The sequence below is a fragment of the Streptopelia decaocto genome, assembly GCF_964273445.1.
Source record: "Streptopelia decaocto genome assembly, chromosome: 1".
In the NCBI taxonomy this organism is placed as follows: domain Eukaryota; kingdom Metazoa; phylum Chordata; class Aves; order Columbiformes; family Columbidae; genus Streptopelia; species Streptopelia decaocto.
Genome location: NC_138663.1, coordinates 207,460,460 through 207,476,029, shown reverse-complemented (window position 1 = coordinate 207,476,029; position 15,570 = coordinate 207,460,460). Strand labels below are relative to the sequence as shown.

At 41.7% G+C, this 15,570-nt stretch overlaps 1 protein-coding gene across 1 annotated transcript in view; it reads right to left on the bottom strand.

Moving 5' to 3' along the window:
* The window catches only part of TENM4 (teneurin transmembrane protein 4), a 653,831-nt gene that overhangs the window by 204,907 nt on the left and 433,354 nt on the right, over positions 1–15,570 (bottom strand). Inside the window, exons 10-11 of the mRNA XM_082052895.1 lie at positions 9,655–9,825; positions 4,605–4,819 (exon numbers count right to left, since the gene is read on the bottom strand). Of these exons, the coding sequence (XP_081909021.1) occupies positions 4,605–4,819; positions 9,655–9,825 (386 nt within the window). The remainder of the gene's footprint in view (positions 1–4,604; positions 4,820–9,654; positions 9,826–15,570) is intronic.

The window sequence follows — 15,570 nt, the reverse complement described above, 5'->3', positions numbered from 1 at the left end:
GGCCGATCACCCCAGGCAGAGAAAGTTTAACAAAGAGAATCTGGAGTAGTTTGTTCTTCTAGGATGGATAAAAATGACTTTTAGCATTTTACCAGATTTGGGAATATCCACTAAGGGTTGACAGCTTTGGGATCAATGCAAAGATCCCAAAAGATTTTAGACTACATTAAGGGCCATACTACAGAAGGTGCTTTATCTATACAGAATAAATATCTAATTATCTAACAGAGAAGAAAACCTGAGTGTCAGCTAGAATTTTACTCCTGCCATCAACTAGATAGGCTGGGGAAAAATAATTGATCCTGTTTTAAGTCCTTCTGGGTGAGACTGTATCACTACTCTAAGCAAACATTTTACCAAAGCCTTATTTATGAAAATCCTTATAAAATTTGGACATATAAACCTCATTGGGTAGATTTATGTTATGCAGCAGATACTCTGGATTATGCAAAAGAAAAGATTTGTATATATATATTATATATTAACTATGAGAGACAAGTTTGACATTTCAACACAGAAAACAGGTTACCTATTTAATGACTCCTGAGACAAACTATGGTGAGATTAAATGCTACGGATTAAACATCATATAAAAATATATCAAAGGAGAACATTGTTTTAATTGACAGCGGGTTTATAAAATAATAAATCTAGGAAAATGGATCGTTTCCAAACTAAATTGAATATTAACAAGTAATATATAAATATTATTTCAATATCTGCAGTTTCATTATTTCTTCAGAATAGGGTAGGCTTTAGGATCTGTTTCTGTTAGTGTACCGTGTTTTTATTGTTTGAATAAAAAAGTATCTCTGGTCATTTTAGGTGATGTTTTGGTCCAGATGATGATGTTTTTTAATATATATTGGGTAGCTCTCAATTAGTGGCAAGACAAAACCCAACATTTAAAAGGACTCTGAGCAAGTGTATCACCTCCTCCAGTATGTAATAATGACAAACACATGCCACATCCCACATTTAACGCCTCATTCTCAGCTGAGGCTTCAGCTGACACAGAACCACATTGTTTTAAATGGGAAAGGTCCTGACACTGACAAGTCACTTTGAATATCCCAGGAAAAATTACGTTAAAAGAAAAAACAGCAGCAATGGTGAAGCCAGTGTGGGCTTCTTAATTACTTAAAAGATTATTATGGTTGGGTGTAGTGGCCTGCTACATTGAAAGATTTTGCTTTAAGTTCAATAGGCTTGAGGTTTAGGTGTTAAATTTTATATTTATTCTTTAAGCAATTGTCACGGAGGCACCCCAAGGTTAGTTTAAGGGACAACAGGGTCCAAAACAACTTTTATTAAACCGGTGAGAAAAAGGGTTTTAGCACTCCAAAAGTGACTTGAATACAGGTTCGGATATCAGTTGAGGAAAATTATTAAGGGGCAGCAACTAATAATTCAGGCGGTCCACAGTGTGCATACATGTGGCATCACCAAAACAATGCCGGAGCCGGCCCTGAGTCCGGGAAGAGTCCACACTTGCCTGAACACGGTGTGGGATTATTTTAATGGGATACACGTACTCGTAGTGAGTACGGAAAGTGTACACTCACGATACTGCGAGGGTAAATTTATAATACACTCGCAAACCTGCAAGGAGAAATACACGTGCAAATGTGAACGGAATATTACACGTGCTTATGTGGAAGCACGGGAAGAAAATACACTCGTGATTGTGCGAGGAAATAATCTATACACGTGCTCGTATTGAGCACGGAAAGTTACATGTGCAAATGTGCACGGAAAGTAGATACAATCCTGCGAGGATTAATTTTACATGTGCTTGTATTAAGCACGGAAAGTACGTGTGCATATGTGCACGGAGAGTATAAATATACTCTCAGTCCTGCGAGAAGTTTTACTCACACCCGTGGCGGCGAGGCAAGCGGAGTCTCCATCCCGGGGGGTCTCTCGGTGGCAGCATCTCGCTCGTGCTCCGAGAGACCCGCAACAATGGGCGGAGTCTCGACGAGAATCCCGTTCTTATGGCTGATCAGATCTGACTGTAGGCATTCCAGAAGCTTCTCTGCACCCCCACACTGGCTGTGGGTGCCCCTGAAGCCTCCAAACATCCCCCACACTGGCTGTGGGTGCCCAGCGGCTCCATGGCGCCTCTGTGCTCCCTTCTCCTAACGGCCCTGGCCAGGGTGCTCTGGGGCCAAACAAAAGAAGCTGTTAGCCTCAACCAGCAGAGAGAGAGGGAGATGGGTCTACTCCATCCATGATGAAGGAGGGAGGGAGAGAGAGGGGGGTTTGCATCCTGCCACAGCAATTGAAACTGTTCATGTAGTAACTCCTGTTCCATAACGGAAATTAATAATGAAAACAAACAAGTAAAATTGGAGTTTATACAGAATTCCGATCTACAGTTAGTATTATGTGACCATGACTTGAGTTTTTTATTTAAATAAAATAGGAGTTTGAAGTTTTAAACGTCTGAATCTCCCCATAAAAAGAGACTGATTAAAAATGGGCAATAACAGCACTACTGTGTCACTGAATTTACGACCTGCTGATCCTATTGAAGTATTTTAATTCTGTAGAAAAGTAGGCAGAGAAAGTGTAGATTTATGACACCTCATCGAGATAAATAGGTTGCAGGTGTGTTAATATGTAGAAAATACCATATTACCCGGAAAGATTGTAATAAATATATTTGCTTGCTTGAAAAGAAAACAAAGGCAGGGTGTTTCTATAAATCCCAAATAGTCGTGTTGGTTGTTCAGCTTTTCAGTTAATAATGGAGGGCGTGGGTAATGTACAACATTAATATAATCCTGGTAATACTTTGATAACTAGTGGGAGTAAGATGTTTACATTGCCAATGAGAGTTATGTCTGGATATATTAATCAATCTGGTTGAAAGCAGCTTAGAAAATGAAGTGGAAAGTAGAGAAAATAATGTATAAAATCCTTATTTAAGGGGATGGTTCTCCAGAGATTGTCCCAGAAAGCGATTTCTTGCCACAGCTTTTGCCAAGGTGTCTCAAGAAAAGCAACTGTTTTCATTTTAGTCCTACGGAATGAAAACTATATCTTGATTTCTGCTTAAGTAAGCTTTATGTAAAAACTTGATTTTGTTTGGTTGTATTGGGCCATGACCAATCTCAGTCCAATCTGATAGCCAACATGCAAATGTGAAGCGTTGGCACAAGGTTTATACAGCACAGAAGGTGACTGTGAATCTTGCTCCCATAGGACTGAGGGACTGAGGTCTTGCTGCTCTCACCATGAGAGGGGAGAGGCAGAGGCTGGAAGAGGGAGACAGACCTGAGATATAGAGGACAACGCTTAAGAGAGGGTTTTTTCTGATATAGTATTCTGTATCTAGTGCAGTGCCTCAGGGGTCAGTGCTGGGGCCTGTATTATTCAATATATTCATCAATGATTTAGATGAGGGAATAGAGTGACTGTCAGCAAGTTTGCTGATGACACCAAGCTGGGAGGAATGGCTGACATGCCAGAGGCTGTGCTGCCATCAGAGACCTGGACAGGCTGGAGAGTTGGGCAGGGAGAAATTTAATGAAATAGAACAAGGGCAAGTGTAGAGTCTTGTATCTGGGCAGGAACACCCCAGATTCCAGTATAAGTTGGGGAATGACCTGTTGGAGAGCAGTGTAGGGGAAAGGGACCTGGGAGTCCTGGTGGACAGGAGGATGAGCATGAGCCAGCACTGGGCCCTTGTGGCCAGGAAGGCCAGTGGTACCTGGGGTGTATTAGAAGGGGGGTGGTCAGTAGGTCAGAGAGGTTCTCTTGCCTCTCTACTCTGCCCTGGTGAGACCACACCGGGAATATTGTGTCCAGTTCTGGGCACCTCAGTTCCAGAAGGACAGGGAACTGCTGGAGAGAGTCCAGCGCAGGGCAATAAGGGAGTGGAGCATCTCCCGTGTGAGGAAAGGCTGAGGGAGCTGGGGCTCTGGAGCTGGAGAAGAGGAGACTGAGGGGTGACCTCATGAATGTTTACAGATATATAAAGAGTGAGTGTCAGGAGGATGGAGCCAGGCTCTTCTTGGTGACAACCAATGATAGGACAAGGGGTAATGGGTTCAATCTGGAACACAGGAGGTTCCACATAAATATGAAAAGAAACTACTTCTCAGTGAAGGTGGCAGAGCCTGGCCCAGGCTGCCCAGGGAGGTTGTGGAGTCTCCTTCTCTGCAGACATTCCAACCCGCCTGGACACCTTCCTGTGTAACCTCATCTGGGTGTTCCTGCTCCATGGGGGGATTGCACTGGATGAGCTTTCCAGGTCCCTTCCAATCCCTGACATTCTGTGATTCTGTGATTCTGTGATAGTTTGAGCGTGGTTGCTGCTGCGAGGGGCACTGGATGGAGAAGGTGGCACCTCACATTTCCACGAGCAACCAGCTTATACCCTCAGCAACCACCAGCCCACAAAATCCTTTTCCTCCTCTGGCATTTTGCTGCCCACAGCCCAATGCATGTAAATATCTTATAATTGTAATGTGATTCTCTTTCTCTTTAACATCTTGCAAGGGTGCAACAAATTCTTGATAGAAATAGCTGAAATCATAAGAAACAATAAGAACATACAATTGAACACAGGTATTGTTTAATTGAGGTCCCCTTACCTGCGTATGTGATGGCGGGAGGCCTTTTCTGCCGTAGATGCCAACCAGAGCGGCCTTTCCTAAAGACACATTGAATTTCAGATGCACTGGGTGGTCGATGAACACCTGAGATCTCCAAAAGATACCAGGAGGGATCTTCTGTGTGGCTCGTCTGCCCACATCAATTTCTCCCGAGTCTATAAAACTGTCGTCTGGAAAGAAACTACTGGGCTTTCCTGCCAAAACACAGGAACAAAAATCTTGGATTAGCCTTAGATCTTAAAAGTAATCCAGTCATACCAGTATCTGCAATGTTGATCTTGAGAAACAGTCTATTAGTGTCCTGAGGTCTCCAGAGCACTTTGTGTAGCCGATCCATACGATTATGGGAATAAAACCAGCAGGGTTATTCCTGGCTTCAGTAACTGTTTTGTTTGAAAACACGAACGTGGGAAGAGCAACCTGGAGAAAAACGGCCTTTTGTTTAAATTATAACATCAAAGATTGTGTGATTACATTCTGAAGATAAGAATAAATCATCTGACATTATATCCCAAATGAATGTAAGTTCACGGATGGAGAAGTCATCATTAAATGAGCAAAGAGAAGTGTAGTAAGAGTGAGGTAGACATGTGTCACAGAATGGAATGGTAGTGAGGAGAACAGCGGCATGAACGATGCCTAAGTGGGGAAAGGAAAATGTTTCTCTATTAAATTAATTCTTGACATTTGTACAAGTATTTGAAATTTGTTCAACAGTCCAAAAAAAATTCTAAAGGAAAAAAAACGGAGTGAGAAAAACGAAGGAAATCATATCCTGTGCTTGGATAGTATGTACTAGGAAACATGAGATGTTTTAATGGGGTTTCAGTCCAGCTTTTGAAGCGACCACCAGGCTGGAGAGCAGCTGGATGGCAACTGGTATGCCCCGTAATGTCCCAGGGAGTCAGCGGGGAGTTCAGCATCCCTGGAAAACACACCTGAGAAATGCCAGGTTGGGAATTCACTCACTCACAGCCCTCGAAACTGGTGGCTGCTTCAAACAATGGGGACCCAAAGGCAGCCCAGGGAATGAGGGGCAGAATGGAAAAGCAAATCTCAGAATGTTGCATTTTGGGGCTTTGCTATAGGCAGTGGCCATGGCTTCAGCTGCTGGGCATGAAGCCGATGAAGAAAGCAACTGCTCAGCAAACAGCTTTTATTTAAAGACACTTCAAGTTCAAAAGTTTGCAGTAGTGTCATCTGGAAGATTCTGACTTTAGTAAGGAAAACATCATGTCACCAACAATTTTATTAATTGTAGAACTTCAAATAAATTAGTCATCTTTGTGCCATCACAGCGCACTACTCTGTGTTTCACAGATCAAGCAATTCTAACAAAACAAGAAGGAAACTTTAGGGAACAGACAATGTTTTGTAGGGAAATCACATTGTGAGGTGTTTTTGTTCCACAACCTACATTTGGGAAATGGGAAACAAAAATATCTCTTGCCACCCACCGTGAATTCAAGTGAAATAGTCTCGGAATTTAATTGCTATGTTGAAAAGGTGATTGGTAGAACCATCTTTCATTTTATTGGTTCAAATTATAATATTCTCTTTAATATTTTATAATATAAATTATAACATTTCCTTAAACTTCTCCATATACCATTCCAACATAAAGTCTCCAGGAGAAACAGATGTAAATTGTTAGCTGTCGGAAAATCCATATAGAAATTATGTGCCTATTAACTGTTAGCAAAATAAGTCTCTGAAGGTGTTTCTTTGTTCAATGGAGAATTAATATTTGTTTTTTTACTTATGGAAAATCTTTTAGCAGAACTTTTGGTTTGAATAAGACTAACCCCTGTTTTAAAGTGAGCAGCTGCTTAACTGCACTGTTGGAGTGGGACAGAAAGCCAAAGGTGTATACGTGTTCATATAAAAAAAACTACTGGCCATTTTATAAGATCTTCATTTATCTTTGTTCATCTCATTCAAATAAATACAGGGGGAAAATCTGCTGAGTTTTTCTCTATTTTAGTCAAAGTGTATATTAATAGAGATAGCCAGAAGCAGCTCAGGTAAATGGACATTCTTTCCATATAATTGGAAATGTACAACTGTACAATGAAAATCAACTAGCTTGAATCCAAAGGGGATTACTTTATCAACTGGGTTGCTAATATTTATTTGGCATACTAAAAATTACTTTTTGCACTGCCAGGATTAAAGGAAACAGTTCCCATGTCTTCGTGTAAAGTTTCTTATTCCGTTATTGTAAGATGAAAAGATTCAGAATTCTATTAAAAAAGAAAGAGCTAAACCATCACGTTTTTGTTCAAATGAAGGATATGTTTTTTCTGATTACTACTGACATGTTTTGTAGATTCTTAGAAATGTAGATGAAAACCTAAAGTATTTGATATGCACCCTGATTGTTCATTAATAAAGACTGTGCCTCAGAGTGACTCAGGGAAGGTGAGAATTTAACGTGATAGATGTTGCTATGCAAGAGACAGCCTGGAGAAAATGAGCCCGGGTCGTACACCACCTGTGCGGAGAGCAGCTCCTGCGACTGCAAAAGACAATTTCACAGAAATAATTGCTTGTACAGATAATTACAAAGTTGATGTGTCCTCTTGGTGGACAGTTGTATGTCTGAGAAGCTGTTTGTTTGAGGTGCCAGCGGTTGACGTTTGGTACAGGAGTCCAAATAATGGCTCTTTTCTCCAGGCTGAACTCGGTCCCTGAAATCCATCCATGTTTCATCCATTTGAGCTCACAATAAGATCAGGCTGTATGGACTGGATACTTCATAAAGAAAGTACAATAAGAAAGTCATTTCAGCTTCTAATCACAAATTAGGTTTTAATCAGAATATCTGACTCCTTAAAATTAACTTCAGGTCTGAATTCTTAATTGGGCTGTCAAGCGCTTTGCTCTTTCCACACGTTACCTTGAACTTTTTAGTTGCTGTAGCAACTATTCCTAATCTATTTGGATATCAAAATGAACTATTTCATTTCAGGCCTTGCCGAATCTGCTTGTTTATTTGACAGCAAGGTACCCTGACTGACCAAACCACTTGAGAATACACTTGCATTTCTCTAACTTCAATCACAGTTAATCACATGCTTAAATGTAAGCACGTGATTAAATGCTTTGCTAAACAGCGATGGGCTTAAAACACAGGTAAATGCAACACTTCTAGTCCAGAATTAGTTGCATAGTCACCCCATGGTGAGAGAGATGCATTTTAAGGTTGGACACTGTTATTTCTGCAATAAGGATGTTCTGATGTGGTCCTTATTCAGGACAAGATATTCTCCTGTAAAGCCTACAGATTCCTTAAGATCTATACAAAGCATTAACTTGAGGGGTCTCCTGCTGACATAACTAGAGGGATTCCCAGATTTCTCTTTTAACAGAGCTTTTTGGCAGCATTTATAACTTCTACGGGTGTCACCGTAAGCGTGGCTGAAAAAGAAATCAAGTGGAGGTCTTTGATTTGGACGGCAGCTTTGGATGCATCCATTTGTTTTCATTTTGACTTTTAAGAGGAAACGGACAGATCAAAACTAGAGATGAAACATATGGCAAGTTAGAGGGGGGAAAAAAAGGGATCTGTCATGAACTATTTTTGAACGCAACAGCAGGGATATCTGCAGCTTGTTGGACCAGTAAGGTTTGCTGAGAATAAGCCGCTTAGCTGATCTTTCCTTGTAGCAACCCGATGTCAGCCATCAGTTGCTAGTAAATGCACTGTTATAAGGAACACACATAATTATGGCCATTATTTGGACTAATAAAGACAGATAAACTCTTAAAGAGAAAAAATACTACAATTAATTTAAGTTAAACATGTAAACATAGGCTCTCAGCCAAAGTCTAGGGAACTCTGTGGAAACTTTTGAATTCAATGAGCTGCCAGAACAGTAGCACACTTCTTATCTCTTACCCACAAAAGTTCCTTCCCCAAAATAACTACCCAAAGCAGTCAATTACTTCAATTTTACTGGAATCTGTTAACCTCCTATAAAGAAGATGACACACAAACAAAAGAGCTTTCTGAAAAATTGTATTTCATTTCTTCAGCTAAGTCTTGGGAGGGATAAAACACCTCTCCTTTGCAGGGCTTACAGGTACTTTTGGCAGTGCCACCTCTATCCAAAGCATGGTAAGATGTCAAGCTGCTGGATAATCCACTGCTGAATTGTCAACCCATTAGTTGCTTCTCGTTTCAGTTAAAATTGCAAGCTTTCAATGTTTTGATAACTTGTGGAGACTCTTATGTGGCTGCTTTTGCAAAGAGGTGTCCAATTCTGAAGGGCTAAAACTCACAGTGTAATAGCTCTTAGTAGATATTTTGGTCCTCAAGACATTTGGGACTGGGTGCTGTTGTAGAGAAAGCCTGATCCAATGGTCCAGGAATCATTTAATTTCCAAGACAGTTTTTTCCCATGAAAACAGCCACTTGAGGCAGGGTTTTCATGGTGGCCTTCTGTAGCCTGTCCCCTAAAAGAGGGGAGATTCATGCCAGGCATGAGGAAGAATTTTTTTACAGTGAGGGTGGTGAAACACTGTCCCAGGTTGGCCAGAGAGGTGGTGGATGAACCATCCCTGGAGACATCCCAGGCCAGGCTGGACGGGGCCCTGAGCAACCTGATCTTTATGATTTTATGGTCGGACTCAATGACCTCAAGGGTCTCTTCCAACCAAAATTATTCTCTGATTTGATGATCTACTTGAAGATGTCCCTGCTCATGGCAGGGGTTGGACTAGCTGCGCTCTGAAGGTCCCTTCCAACCCAAATAATTCTGATTCTATATGGTACTGAGGGATCACCTTGAGAATGCCTTAGATGTGCGGTGAGGCTTGCACACAGTTTAATCTCATTAGTGGACGACAGAAGGGTATGAAACTTAGAAACACATGGAAACGAGACTGATGACTATTAGTTCTAGATGTGAAAGACTAGAAGAAGCACCTGATGATGGCAGCATTGAGGGTAATGGAACATGCGATTGGATGGCTGGAGTTCAGAGGCGGACAGAAGACTCACAACATGGACAGACACCAACCGTACCTTCACTGGCTCCTTTGCCTTTCCTGTCAGGTAACTCTAACCCTGTGCCCCCCGAGGGATATAAGGAGACGTCCGTTGGCACTGGCCAACTGCTGGCTGTGTCCTCCGTGATTTCATACATCTGCCCTTCCATCGGCTGCAGGTGCCAGTTTAGGCCAAACAGGTGCATGGCTGTGGTGAGCAATGAGAAAAGTCATCTTTTTCTGTTTGGGAGAGGTGCAGAACTACAGGGGGACTTTCTAAACCCTCGCTCCAACACCTTATTAGTGGGCATTGCTTTAGGATAAGAATAGGATTCATATAATCAGACAACCCCTGCTGCTCTACCATACCAGCTCCCTAGGACTTGCCACCCATTTAAACACATTTTAGGCCACCTGTACCAATCCACTCTGCTTCTGGCAGCAGAACCACTCCTGACTCATGGCCTCTGTCAGAGAATAACCAGGCACAGTGCTTCAGAAAGCTCCCAAGGCTGGGGTGACAATGTGGTGAACACGGAAATACGAGGATTAATATTTATCAACATACCTATAAAACCTACGGAACTGCATTCTGGATGTTTTGCTGTATTCATAGCGTATTATACAGTTGGTTTTTTTTTTATTGTTTTATTTTTTAAATTTTTTTTACCTACCAATGATACCCAGAAGCTCTTATAGATACCGCTGACAGTTTTTTTCCTGAATAACACCAAGGAAAAACGGAGGTAATTTAAGATCCATCTTGCACACGTGCCTTTGTGCTCAGCGCCGCAAATGCGAGCGCCTATGACTGAGCACTCCTAAGTACAACTCAGCGTCTCCTATTCAGATCAAAGACGCATCCTCAAGATTTGCAAACAAGCAGCACCGTTTAGATTTGTGTGATATCAGGGCACAGCTCTCTGTGGGTTTCTGGGCCACGCAAAGTGCACACGTGAATCTATTTCAAGGCTTTGCATAAAGACAAGCGAAGTTAAGGAACAAGACAGAATGCTTCAAAAGCAAACACATGTATGAGGAGTACGGAAAATCATATGCTTATACAACTAATCCTTGCCCCTTGAAAATATAAAGCAAAAGAATGTGCCTTCCCGTATCAGTTCTTCTGTCCCCAACATAAACATTTCATATTTAATCAGTATCCAGTTTAGCTTCAGGCTCTCCACGGCTAAATGATCCGATATTTGCTACGCTTGGAATGACATTTCTTTTTTAAGGTAACGCCTTGATATTTTACAGTAGAATTTCTCCAAGGAACTGTACAATGGCACTAGCATCACAGCCACTTAACATAAACAAAACCAGCAAAGAAAGAGCATTTCCATGGCTTACAGTTCTCATTTTACTCACAAAGATACATCTGAACTTGGCAAACACTGTCAGGGACAAGTGGTTAGTTTATTTAAACCTCTGCATCATGAACAGTCTTTTCAAGAGGACTGAAAAGTAATCTGAGTAGTTCTCCAAACCCAGCACGTTTAGGCAATCAGTGATTTTTCCACTTCAGTCTCAATTAGATCATCCACCATTTACTAACATGAATAACTTTGCACTACTACAACATCACAAAACATAAGAAGAGCAAAACTGTCCTTTTAGTGTGTAAGCAGAGACCAGGTTTGTTAATAAAGTCTTAACCATTAAAAAAGAAAACACTTGCTTAAAACCCCCAAACAGCCAGGACGCACAGCAAGGAAGGTCTCCTGAGGACCTGTTCAAAACTCAAACATTTTTATACAGGTACACATACCAAATGGAACACTACCAACCAGGATACTTTAGGCAGGGTGGCCAGTGTTTTCATCATCTGAAAGGAGTTCATGTTTTTGGCAGAGAAACTGTGCAAGGGAAGAAAGGAAATCAGACTGGGAGCGAGGAATTTGCATCAAGCACTTGGCATTGCTATGTTTGCATAATATCTTTGTGTTCATACGGCCCTCGCTGTCAGAGTACCTGGGTACTTCGTAGCTATTAACCTCATCAAGCCTCATCAGGTAGGAATCTTTTGTTTCTACTTCACGGAAAGCAAAAAGAGATCTACAGCACATTAAAGGGCTGATTCAGTTTACTTCTTTGGCCATTAAAATGCGATTGTGTATTAATTCACTTCACTCACTCTATGCTCAGAGGTCCACAAGCCCTAACAGGCACCTCACACAACCCTCGACCAGCAGTTTTTGTGCTGAGCTCAGTACGGATTGTGCTTGCCAATGCCATCCCAGATGGACCTCTCCATGGACCGGAGTGGGGCCACTGAGCTCTTACACAGCTCAGGGGCTTCAGTTCCCACCTTTAACCACACAGATGCTTGTAGTTGAAAGCAAAATGACAACTGTTCTGGGTAATCTCAGACAGCAAGCAGTCCCTGTGCCTCTGCTGGCCCTAATGCTCAACCCCAACTCCACCTACCAGATATCTTCATATTACAATGAACTTGCATGAATTGACCCAGTGTTTTTGGTTTTTGGTTTTCACCAGATCATTTGACTTGCTCTGTCCTTTGGATATCACAGTCTAAAAGTGCCACACAAACTCTTAGGAACACATGCCATTGTTTCCCCAAAAGGACATTGTTTCCCCTTCTCTCCTTTGCAGGAATTCATTGCTTATAAACCATCCTTACAGCAAGACAATAAAAGTGAAGAAGTTGGCATTGTTATGGGTGTAGCGGGAAGGCTATGAACTTTTCTTCTGGGCATGCAAAATGTATTTTAAAACACCTGAGGACAGAACTGGTAGCCTGGAAGTGCTACAGCTTTTCTGGACATTCTCCTTCCTCTTGCACAAGTGAATCGACTGTTCCATGTCACCATTCGTTCCTAAATGTTTCAAAGTCTTGCAAAGTCCCAACAAAGAAAATATGGCAGAACTATCTGTAACACAGATACTGTCTGTGTTACCACACAGAGATGAAAGGCCTGCATTAATATGTTAACTTTTGTCTTTGGTTAATAGATTTTGTCTAAATAAAAAGCTTCTTGTGTACAATGATACCATCATCACAAAGATCATAGAATCGGAGAATCATAGAAGGGTTTGGGTTGGAAGGGACCTTTAAATGTGATCCGTCCAACCCTTCTACCATGGGAGGAGACATCTTCCACCAGACCAGGTTGCTCAAAGTTCTGTCCAACCTGGTCCTGAACACTCACAGGATGGGGCATCCACAGCTTCTCTGGGCAGCCTGTTCCAGTTTCTCACTCTCATGGGGAAGAATTTCTTCCTTATATTTAACCTGAATCTCCCCTCTTTCAGTTTAAAACTGTTACCCCTTGTCCTGTCAATACAGGCCCTGGTATAAAGTTCCTCTCCATCTTTCTTCTAAGGCCCCTTTAAGTACTGAAAGGCTGTAAGAAGGTCTCTAATGATGACCCATGAGAATGAGATGCATGTACACCATGCATACCAAAGTGAAAAAATCCGAGAAACAGAGAATTATTTTAAAAGCACTTTGATTACTTGGCTTTCAAAGAATTCAGAAAACAGAGTGCAAAAGCGTGAAGCTAGTGCTCCATCCAGGGTTTCTGATTTGATGTTTCCAAGCATAAAACAAAGCCATAGGGCGAAGAGTCATCATGCAATTTCTGCTGCAGGTATTTAATAACCACAAAAGCCTTCCTGAAATCAAAACAAAGAGTCTGATTGGCTTTGGAAACACACTCTGGTAACAGGTATGTTATTAGGAAATCACCCAGTTAAGTGTTTATCTTTGTTGTCTTATAAATACTAAGAGTACCTGATTGGCAAGTTGGTGAAATATCAAGTCTTCAGCTTGTTCCCCCTAACATAGTCATGCTAAAAAGCCAAGTAGTAACAGCAGTGAATGCTTTGGGTCTCTAAATCTCTCTGGGGTGTGTAAAACTGTTGATGCACACTGTTGTTTGAAGGTTTTAGGAGAGATGCAAATCAGCCTCGTTCTGTGCTAAATTGATACAAAGGTCTTGTGGGGAAAAACAAGAAAAGACCACAACCAGGGAAAAACCCTGGAACCATGGATGAGAGGCACAATCACATCCTTTGAAGTGTTAATGCTCCTAAAAGTAAAGTGAAGCCATAAAAATAGTTTGATTCCTGGTGTTCTCAGTCTCCAGGTCAGCTGAACCCACTGTTGACATTTTCCCTTGTTTTTTCCTCTGCTCAGGTAGATGTGGCTCACAAAGAGCAAATGTCCTCCTAACAGCCCCCATGTTCTTCCCCCTCCACAACATGACACTCAGTAGATATTCAGATATTGAAGGCTCCCCATGTATTAAAAGAGCAGACTCCAATTAACAATCATTAAAGTGTACCCTTTTGTAAAATACCATGTGGTTTTCAGTGCCCAGGAAGCCTCATGACATGCACTTTGCAGAAGCTTTGGTTTTATTTCCCATGGCTAATAAAACTCTGGTCTCCTTCTCTCAGAATGGAAACCCTGCATGTGTCCTCTTGGAGTTGTTTCAGCATCAACAACTTCAATGATATAAAGGTATCTGGGGCTTCTGGCCCATTATGTTCATGATTTGACATCCAATCTTTGCCTTGTACAACATTTTCACTGGAGTTAAGCACAAGCAAAAAGTGCCCTGAAACTTGTTGAGTGGGTAATAGGATTTTCTGTGGCAGAATAAACCAACTTACCCTTGGTCCTAAGTCACCTCTGGCCACCTTGGTGGCTGGGAGAAGGAGGAAGCCAAACTCTAGCCCTTTCAGGGTTTGATCACTTTGCTGAGTTTGGTATTTCCACTGTTAATCTGCTGGACTCAGATTCACTTTAGAAAAGCAAATTTACAAACAGTTTAGCATCGGCTAAATCCGAATAAATCAAAGTTCATATGGCTAGAACTGAGTGTTCAGGATGACGACTCCTTGGGTTTTAACACATTACTCTTTCTGTACCACATTATTCCTACTGCAGAGCCATTTGTGGAGGTGCTTTCAAGCCAAATAAAGGGGAACATTGTTTCCAAGTTTTTTGTGAAGAGACCCTGGGTTTTGGGTATCTTTGTGTTATTGTCACTTGCTTATGACCCAACAAAACGCTGAAGTCAACCAACTTACTCAGCGGAGTGGAGAACAAAGAAAGCGGTACAGCATTTAGAATGAAAAAGGACAAACAAAGAGAATAATTCACATGGTCAACAGAATGGACATCTCTTGGGACAGGTTGATGGAGCGAAGGAGTTCGCAGGGAAAGGCAGATGAGTGTGATAGATCATGGGGAGAAGAAAAGACGAGACATGCTTACTGAAGCATCTGAGACCCCAGAAACCACACTGGTCAGCAAAACATTGAAAACCACGCTGCTGGCTCTTTATGAGCTTGTTGCTTTGCGCAAAGCAGCAAGCTAAGTGTAATAAATAACCAAACCAATCAATTATGGTGTTTGAGATTAAGGCTACGACTGAAGCCACCAGCTGCTTCGATAGCATTTGCTAAATGTGTTCGCACAGAAATTCAGTGTCGCCTTCTGCCTGTCCTGTCAGAACCACATCCTGCAGGTTCTGCTGCTGTCCTGGATGTTTCCTCCCCCAGGAGAAGCTCCTGGAGAAGCCAAGAAATGAGTAAAATAACAACTGGTTTAAAGTTAACAACTGATCTTGACCCAAACAATGAATAAAGAGTCTCTCAGAATGGAAACTCAACAAAAAACAACAAGTTAATCATTACCACCATGAGTGTGAGCCTGGATTTACAGCAAGGTCAGAGAGTAAACGGCACATTGGCAAGACAGAAAGTCTTTTGGGCTTCTCGTTTGATAAAGCTAGTCAGTCTCTTCGCACTAAGGATGGTCCATATTTTGAATCCATATTTATCAAAGGATGTCAGTATACTTTTCATAAATGATACAAGCGGCCCTCCAGAGCCGCTCCAACCTCATCTCAGCTGTACGAACACTGGGGCTGATCTGGAGAAGAATTTGGCTCCATTGGTTTCTACAGGCACCTCCCCG